At 36.3% G+C, this 10,028-nt stretch overlaps 1 protein-coding gene across 1 annotated transcript; it reads left to right on the top strand.

Annotated features, from left to right (window-relative positions):
- Positions 1 to 1,898: 1,898 nt before the first annotated feature.
- LOC139854494 (uncharacterized) lies at positions 1,899 to 2,627 on the top strand. The gene has a single exon (XM_071843796.1). The coding sequence runs from the start codon at positions 1,899 to 1,901 to the stop codon at positions 2,625 to 2,627; it is 729 nt and encodes a 242-aa protein (XP_071699897.1).
- Positions 2,628 to 10,028: the final 7,401 nt, after the last annotated feature.

Below are 10,028 nucleotides of genomic sequence, written 5' to 3' on the forward strand. Positions count from 1 at the left end.
ATTTTAAAAAATCGGTTGAAGGAGTTTGATGATCAAATTGAGGTAGGGATTAATTCGAGTAATGTAGTAAATGAAAGAGCATCGGTTATAAAGGATCTCGCTGCCCTGGAAGAGTTGGACGCTATGAATCTAGCGCAAAAAAACAGAAAATTGATTCACGCTCTAGGTGACGAGAATACAAGTTTTTTCCATTCGGCGATAAATAGAAAAAGAAAAAAGTTACAAGTGGCGGGTGTTATGAAAGATGGGGTATGGTGCACTGATCCTACAATGGTAAAAAATGTGTTTCTTGAGTTTTTCATCAACAAATTCAAGCCTACAGATCACGACTTCATTGCTTCGCTGAGTCGTCATATTCCGCAGATTAATGTTTCTAAAGCTACTTATTTGGCTTCGGATTTTATAGAGGAGGAAATAAAAGAGGCGGTCTGGGCTTGCGGTAGTGACAAGGCTCCAGGCCCGGACGGTTTCTCCTTTAAATTCGTGAAACATTTTTGGGATACAATTAAATGTGATTTACTTGCTTCGGTTTTTGACTTTCAGGACACAGGTACAATTCAAAAAGGATGTAATTCATCGTTTTTTTCTCTCATCCCAAAGAAAAAAAATCCAGCTCATGTTCAAGAATACCGCTCGATAAGCCTAATTGGTATCCAGTATAAAATCATCTCTAAGATTCTTGCTAATAGAATGGCTTTGATAATTGATGATGTTATCGGTTCAGAACAATCGGCTTTCATAAAAGGTAGGCAAATCTTAGAGGGTCCTCTTATGGTTAACGAAGTAGTGGATTGGTACAAAAGAAAAAAAAGACAACAATGTTTTTTAAGGTTGACTTTGATAAGGCGTTTGATTCGATTCATTGGGATTATGTTATCTCCATGCTTCACTTTATGGGCTTTCCTCCTCGCTGGATTACTTGGATAAAGGCATGTCTTTTTTCTTCAAAGGCATCTATTTTAGTTAATGGTAGCCCTTCTTCAGAGTTTCAGATTGGAAGAGGCCTAAGACAAGGTGATCCGCTGTCGCCTTTTATCTTCATTATTGGTATGGAAGGTTTGAAAGCGGCTATTAATGATGCTATCGATGCGGCCTTATACTCTCCTATTCGGGTTGGTAAAAGAGAGAACACGCGAAAAGTGGCCATTTGCATGTATACGAATGACGTTTTATTTATGGGAGAATGGTCACAAGTGAATGCGTCTAATCTTATAATCATTCTTGAATGCTTCTTCCGAGTTTCTGGTTTAAAAATAAACCTTCTAAAATCGCAACTTTATGGTGTCGGGGTAAGTGCATTAGAGGTTGGAAATATGGCTAATTTCATGGGTTGTGCGCACTCTGTTTTACCATTTCATCATCTCGGATTACCTATCGGTCATAACATGGCAAGATTAGCGAGCTGGAATTGTGTTATTGATAAAGCGAAGAAACGACTTGCCTCGTGGAAAGCAAATATGATCTCTATGGGAGGTAGACTTACGCTCTTAAAATCAGTTTTAGGGGCTATTGGTACTTATTATATGTCACTTTTTAAAGCTCCTGTAAAGGTTATAAACAAGCTAGAGTCGTTGAGAGCGAATTTTTTTTGGGGCGGGAAAGAAGAAGCTAAAAAAATCCATTGGATAAAGTGGAGATTGGCTATGAATCCTATCGAAAAAGGAGGCCTGGGTGTAGCTAGTTTAAAATCCCTAAACTTGGCTCTTGTATCAAAATGGAGATGGAGGTTCTTGTAAAATTCAAATGCAACCTGGGCAAAAACAATAAAGGCAATTCATGGTGTAAGTATTGGTGGTGAGGTTCCATGCGCCAATAATGCAACAGGAGTATGGAGTGGCATAAAAAAGTGTATTGATCAGGTAAATGCAACGCAAGCTCTCGTCGAAAGTAACTTACGAATGTGTATCGGTAACGGTCACAACATGAATTTTTGGTTTGACCCATGGCATGATGGTATTCCATTAGCGACTTCTTTCCCTCATTTGTTTAATCTCGAATCAGATAAATTTTGCAAAGTTATTGATAGAGTGAATAAGCCGATTGATAACTTTAATTGGCGCAGACTGCCTCGTGGGGGTGCAGAATTGGTTCAGCTTCAAGCGTTCATGAATATCATTTCGCAGGTTCAGCTTGTTAGTGAGCAAGATCAATGGTGCTGGGATGGCTTTGATTTCGGTTCTTACAATGTGGCTGAAGCTCGTAAGATGATTGATAAGTTAGACCATGCTACTTTTACAATCCCTACATTTTGGTGCAAGTACATTCCCATAAATATCAACGTGTTCATATGGAGATTCAGGCTCCATCGTCTCCCTACTCGCCTCAACCTATTAGAGAAAGGGTTGGATTTTGATAATGGGTCATGCAGTATGTGCTCAAATGGGTTGGAAGATGACTTACATATATTCGCAACATGTGATTTAGCCAAGCTAATTTGGAGGCGAGTGGGTTTATGGATTAATTTTGACATTCCTTCTTGGTCCTCGTTAGACGGTATATGGTCTTGGGTGGATGGAGTTCCTATAAATGAAAAACAAAGAATTATTGTTCGGGTGATCATCGTCTCATCTCTTTGGAACATATGGAGGCTTCGGAACAGTATTGTTTTTCAAGACTCAAAATTTTGAAAGAGTCATGTATTCGATTCTATCGTTGCTTCTAGCTTTAATTGGTTGTATGCTAGGTTTAAAAAGAGTAGAGTGAACTGGACGGTGTGGTTACAAGACCCGCTAAACGCTATGTAATCTCCTTTTTGCCTCTAGCTTCTCGCTAGTGGTCTTTTAATTTATTTTTTTGCTGCTGTTCGAAAAAAAAAAGTAGTAAAGTTGACACGGGAAAAGTAAGCAAGTATGTTGTCCAAAAGGTCCTCAACCTAAGTCAAAAGTTACTAAGTCAGTAAATCGTTCCCGAAGGTTTAAATGTATATAAATTAGGTCTTAGGTATCATCATCATTAATCATCAAACAAAAAGTATAAAGTAAGTTTCATTCAAGAAAAGAGTTTAAAACAAAGGCTGACTTCGTTCAGTCACCACGGCCTCTATATAAACTGAAATAAGGTGAGACCAGTGGCCATGGCTCTGTATATGAGTCCCTTAGTTGCTATAAAAATTCCAGAAGCAAACTCATCTTCGTTTGACCGTGGCGACGGTCTAAGTGCGAGTAGGTCAGAATTTTCAGCACAATGTTAAAAGGGTGTAATGACTTTCGGGAGGCCATAGATCCTAAACCGTAACTCGGATTAAGACAAGGTATAAATGGAAAATCATCTAATCGAACCGAACTAACAGAAAATCATCTTTACAGTAGCCCAGGTAGTCTGATCAGTTCCAGAAAACAGTAAGAAAGATGTTCTGGTGGTTTCTTGGTGCTTGATGCTCATCACGGTTCTCATCCTTGATGCGTATAGCTTTAAGTGTACAACTCGTTGGTAGGTTTGCATCATATTAACCAAGGTTTGACCATAATAACACTAGTGTAAGTCTAAGATAAGTTGCACAACTCTCTAAGAGTTGTATGTAGTTTGATGAACCAAAGTTACATCAAGATCTTAGATCCGACACATACATGAGTTACAAAAGTAATATTAAGCTACAAACTTGAAAGTAAACTAAATAAACAAGATCTTAAGTTGTAGAACATAGTTCTTAGTTAGATCTTGAAGATCCTAGACCCAAAAGTCTAGATCTAAAGTTCTTAAATTAGATCCTAAGTTAAAACACTTGAATCTTTACTTTAATGAAACCATAAGTTATGAAACTTAGATTTTCATCTTGTAAAGCGTATATAAGCTTACAAGCTTTTGTTTACAACATAATAAGTAGACTATAAGCTATAGAAACTTAGATCTTTCATAAGTATGTGAAGCTATAACTAGAAAGTTATACTTTCATGTTCTTGAACTTACAAGTTAACTTTAGTTCAAGAAAAATGAGATCAAGATTAACTAGTAACACTTGACCAACAACAACATGAATCACGAATTGAAAGTGCAAGAAAATGAAGAAATAAACTAAGTTTACAAGTAATAAGTTCATGGTTGTTCATACTTTTAAAGATTCAAGCCAAGGCTTTGATCTTTAAGAAAGTAAACCTTAAGTTTACAACATGAACTCAAGTATGATTATAAACTCATGAACTTCAAATCTTTTAAAACATTAAGTGTAACCATAACTAGAAAGTTTAGGTTCTTGTATGTTCTTGTATGAACAAGATGATATGAAGAACAAACTAGAAAGTTTGATTCTTAACAACAACAACAAACAACTACAAGTAATTAAACAACAACAAAGAACAAGTAACTTAAACAAGTAAGAATGATGATGATGAGTGCTTATGTTTCGATTTTCACAAGAAAAAGAAGAGAAAGATGAAGCCTTGTTACTTACAATTTGAGAGAAAAGGAGAGTAAAAAGAAGTTGCAAGTAAGTGTGTGTGTAAAAGTGAGATGGGATACAAGTAAATAAGTAATCAAAATTTGAAAGCAAAACTCCCTTTCCAACACCCCTAGGCCGACGATTTTACAAGCAAATGGGGAAGGGTTCAAATCTACTTTCTAGCATGGGGAGGTGGTGAGAGCTTGAAGAAGTAATAAAGCTAAATATATATGGGAAAGTGTTGTAAGTATTCTTGTAACAAGCCTCCACATAACACTAACTAATCTAGTTTCATTTAAATGAAATACTTGCATAAAAGATGGGCTAATTAATCCATTAAGAAAGTAGGGTGGGCTTCCAAGTCCATTAATCATGAGTCCATTAATAAAAGACCAAGTATGTAACAAATTAAGTAAATAAGCCCAAGTAATTAACTAGTAACATTAGTTAATTAAAAATTATTAATATTAATTAATCATGAATGTAAATAATATTTGAAAATATTATTCGTGTAAAGTACGTGCGTCACAAAGACAAGTCGGGCCATGAAAAGTTAAATACGGTAACAAGTAACACGTATAAGAACACGTTTATCAAAACGCAAGCATTAATAATAAATTATTAATAATAAAACGTTGGAAAATCCAGGGTCATTACATTCATGGTCAATGACCCTTAACTTCCTCTTCTGTCGGGTACGGGAGGCAGGTCCATCATTCCTCGATCTATCACGTTCCGCCTCCAACGCAGCAACCCTGGCAGTCAAGGGTGCTATCAATCTCGCCATCTCAGTGAACTTCGCTTCCGCCTCATACGTATAAGTATTTATACATGTAACCCTTTCGTCCAGCCTATCAAGATCATAGGGGTGCGGGTATGTCCTAGTAATATCGTTCAAAGCGTTAACACGATCAATTACATCCCTGTTGTGGTTAGTGTGAATCAAATCCAATGCATAAAGGTTCACGAGATGATTAGGTATTTGATGCGGAGCAGGTGCTGGTGCTGGGGCAGGAGCAGGTGCATTCACCTCAGCCACACTTGAGTCGTTGCTACTGTTTCCTGAATCCAGTGACATCTAGCTCACAATGCAAGAACACAAACGAACAGTTTAGCCAAGTAAATAACGTTTGTCACAATGTACTCATGTAATGACTAAGTCCTGGTCATAGTCTAGACTCACCAAGGTGTCCTAATGACCATATCAGACACTCTAATGCAAGTCCTAGTTTCCCTACGAACCATTAGCTCTGATACCAACTATAACACCTTGCCAAATTTCCATCTGACAGCGCGTTAATCCAGGTCCCAAAGTTAACAGTTACGCCCTCTATATGAGACATTTAAAGCAATCGCATTTAATTTTATTAATAGTTAACTTTCAAAACATAAGTCAATAATCCCAAAATGGAAACACTGTTGTGATCGTAACCACAAGCCAACAGTATTTAAACAGTATTAAAAGTTTTAAATGCGAAAGTAAAATAATGTTCATTAAATCAAATGCTGACTCCACGGCCAGACATGCAGCAAACACAGCGGAAGCCTACCTCTTAAGGACCTAAGAATAAAAACATGCAAAAACAGGTCAACAATAATGTTGGTGAATCTACAGGTTTAAAGTAATGTAGCAGTATCTGAAAAATAGTTATCAGAGAAATAGTTTAGTTTCCTTGACCACGAGATTTTAACGTTTGCATAATCTGAGCACCTGAATACTAGCAATGACCCGAGTATAGAAGCCACTATACCCGCCTTTACCTCCTAAAATGTTATACACTTGTTCGAGCGTATCTAATGTTCAAAATAAATGCACCACAGTTTTTATAGCGGGTGAGGTTGTCAACCTAACGGATCCGTCCATCTAAATCGTGCTTACACCGATGGTATTAAAAGTATTCAAGCTAGAGGCTTTGTGAACAAACTCAGTACACGTATATAGTACTTGTGTCAATACAAAAGCATTTGATAAAGTAAGTATAACAGCGTGTATTCTCATCCCTGAAAACATGTAAAAAGCGGGACTGTAGACTCACCTTTGAATAAGCTTGGATGACAGATAAAAACTTATACGGTTTACTGCTGAGTAAGGCAACCTAAGTATACGTATATAGGTTGGTCAATATATGTATCTTAAATAAGGGTGGTTTCATAGTATAAGTTATCTTAATGCTCGACTCGACGCATTTCAAAGTAAAAGTCAACATATAGTCAAGTAATTCATGCAAGTCAAACAAAGTCAACCGAAGTCAAACCTAAAGTCAAACTTGGTCAAAGTAGTCAACTAAAGTCAAATTCAGTAGGTTCATGTCAAATGTTGGTCAACATATCAAGCCTAAGTCAAACAATACGTTTCAGGTCATGAATAATCATTTTCACAATTTCAGTTTATCGTTGTGCACAAAGTTCATGAACACGTAGCATACTTAGCACAATATCTCATAGTACAAAATTTACGTAAATATGGAAAACTCCAAATCATAAATATACTTAAAATTAATTCCAAAAAGTCCGGCCAGAGACTCATACGATAATTAAAAGTTAGGAATCAAAAGGGGTACATTTGGGGTTTGCCCAGTCAGTTTCTGACCACGCACTGATTTCGTTTTGGCTATAACCGGAGTTAGGGACATGAAATTGATACAAGACCAGTGGCCATAGTTCAAGGACAAGTCAAAGTAACACATATCAAAATCTAGCAAATTTTGTTTAGCCAATTTGTACAGTTTATTCATGCAAGTTGGATGTTTAGTTTTTCAGCTCAAATCAGAATCCACATAAAGTACGGCTCTATTGTGCCCAGTGCATATGGTTTCAGAGATTGACATAAACTAACAATAAGTCACATATCATGTTAAAATTCATATTACAGAAGCTTACATATTCATTCAATAAACACAATCCACAGAGTATAAAACATAGAGCAATTACAGATTCGATTCTAGTTTAGTTAGTCACATTCGCACGCGATTATCTGAAAATCTAGATACAATTAGCCTATGATATCTACATTAAAGGTGAAGTACTTTTTGTGTAGATTTCAAATATTCAAAGCTTTAATCACATAAGTTAACACATTTTATCATACAAGGTTGTTCCAGCGGTATAAGTCTCACATGCCAATTCATTGTCTATCAATACCAGATTTCTGATCAATCACGAAAACACAAGGTTAATTTCAATTAAGCATAACTTGATCATACAGAAATGAAATCAAGCGAATCCAAAGCCTCAACTCAATAGTTTTTCGCAAGGAATCTGAATATAACATAATAATTAACATTTGAAAAACTTAATTTTTCTGATCATGCAAAAACTTAATTAACAAATTCATTTTTAAACCCTAGCGCATCAAACAATCAATATAACGATTACAATTAACACGTACGCGTATAGACTTGAGTAATTGACAACATAACTATGAAACTCTAATAAAAATCAGATTTTTAGGATTAGGGTTTAGTTAAATATACCTTAGATCAATAAATCGTTTATACCAACGCGTAGAGGAGATCGAGAATTGCAACGTTCGTGTTGAAGGTTTAATCTAAAAATCAATTTTTGATGTTGATGTGTGTGTGTGTGTGTATGTTTGACGACAAGAGGGAGAGGAGAGGGAATCGACTGCTCAGTTTTCTGTGTGAGAGTTTCCCTAATTTTTGTTAATACTTCAATTTATACTAACCCTAGTTCTCCTAAATTGCACATAAGTCCTCCAAATAATCAATATTAAGCATAAAAGGGTGGGGAGTGGGGTGGTTCGGCCGAATGGGCCCCATGGGGTACTCCCGGGCTCGTGTTGTCCAATTCCTTGTACTCGTGATCCGTTTCAAGTGTCGTTTAGTCGTACCAAAGGCCCGGAACGCTATACCGATCGGTAAAACGCAACCAAACGTTAATTTATTAAAACCCAATAAATTAATTATTTTTAAAAAGTTAATAATTAATAAAATTAATTATTAAAATAAATCCAAGCGTTTCGTTGCTCAAAAAGCAGTTATCAAAATCGTATCGTTTTTATCGTATTTCATTATCCGAAATATTTATTTGAATTAATATCAACCCATATTAATTATTATAACCCTCCAAAGATCAAATATGCATTTATTATACATAAACGCACAAAAGTTAAATAATCGCCGTTAAATAAACTAATGGAAGGTTAACGAAAGTAACGGAAAAAGCAGGTTGTTACATGTGCTGATTTGGTGAGACGATCAACTATTACCCAAATAGTATCAAAACCACCTGCAGTCCTTGGCAATTTAGTGATGAAATCCATGGTAATGTTTTCCCATTTTCACTCCGGGATTTCAGGTTGTTGAAGTAGACCTGATGGTTTTTGATGTTCAGCTTTAACCTTAGAACACGTCAAACATTCTCCCACATATCTAGCAATATCGGCTTTCATACCCGGCCACTAAAAATGTTTCTTAAGGTCCTTGTACATCTTTCCCGCTCCGGGATGTATTGAGTATCTGGTTTTATGTGCTTCCCCAAGTACCATTTCTCTCACATCTCCAAACTTTGGTACCCAAATTCTTTCAGCTCTATATCGGGTTCCGTCTTCTCAAATATTAAGGTGTTTCTCCGATCCTTTGGGTATTTCATTCTTCAAATTCCCTTCTTTTATAACTCCCTGTTGCGCCTCCTTTATTTGAGTAGTAAGGTTAGTACGAATAATTATATTCATAGTTTTTACCCGTATAGGTTCTCTGTCCTTTCTACTCAAGGCATCGGCTACCACATTCGCCTTCCCCGGGTGATAACAAATCTCAAAGTCGTAATCATTCAACAATTCAATCCACCTGCGCTGCCTCATGTTCAGTTGTTTCTGATTAAATATGTGTTGAAGACTTTTGTGGTCGGTATATATAATACTTTTAACCCCATATAAGTAGTGCCTCCAAGTCTTTAATGTAAAAACAACCGCGCCTAATTCTAAATCATGCGTCGTATAATTCTGCTCGTGAATCTTCAATTGTCTAGACGCATAAGCAATTACTTTCGTTCGTTGCATTAATACACAATCGAGACCTTTCTTTGAGGCATCACAATATATCACAAAATCATCATTCTCTTCAGGTAATGACAATATAGGTGCCGTAGTTAACTTTTTCTTCAACAATTGAAATGCTTTCTCTTGTTCATCCTTCCATTCAAATTTCTTCCCTTTATGCGTTAATGCAGTCAAGGGTTTTGCTATTTTGGAAAAATCTTGGATGAATCTCCTGTAATAACCAGCCAGCCCTAAAAATTGGCGTATGTGTTTCGGAGTTTTCTGGGTTTCCCACTTTTCAACGGTTTCAATCTTTGCTGGATCCACCTGAATACCTTCTTTGTTCACTATGTGACCGAAGAATTGAACTTCTTTCAACCAAAATGCACATTTTGAAAACTTAGCGTACAGTTTTTCTTTTCTCAGCAACTCTAGCACTTTTCTCAAATGTTCTTCGTGCTCTTGATCATTCTTCGAGTAAATAAGTATGTCATCGATGAAAACAATGACAAACTTATCAAGATATGGCCCACACACTCGATTCATGAGATCCATAAACACAGCTGGTGCGTTAGTCAATCCAAACGACATAACCATTGAAATGTATCATTCATATTGATTATAAACGTTCCATATTAATTGATTTCGTTACGA

Source organism: Rutidosis leptorrhynchoides, chromosome 6, assembly GCF_046630445.1.
Source record: "Rutidosis leptorrhynchoides isolate AG116_Rl617_1_P2 chromosome 6, CSIRO_AGI_Rlap_v1, whole genome shotgun sequence".
Classification (NCBI taxonomy): Eukaryota; Viridiplantae; Streptophyta; class Magnoliopsida; order Asterales; family Asteraceae; genus Rutidosis; species Rutidosis leptorrhynchoides.

Coding starts and splice junctions, on each gene's coding strand:
- LOC139854494 (XM_071843796.1), top strand. CDS start 1,899: ATGTGTATCGGTAACGGTCACAACATGAATTTTTGGTTTGACCCATGG.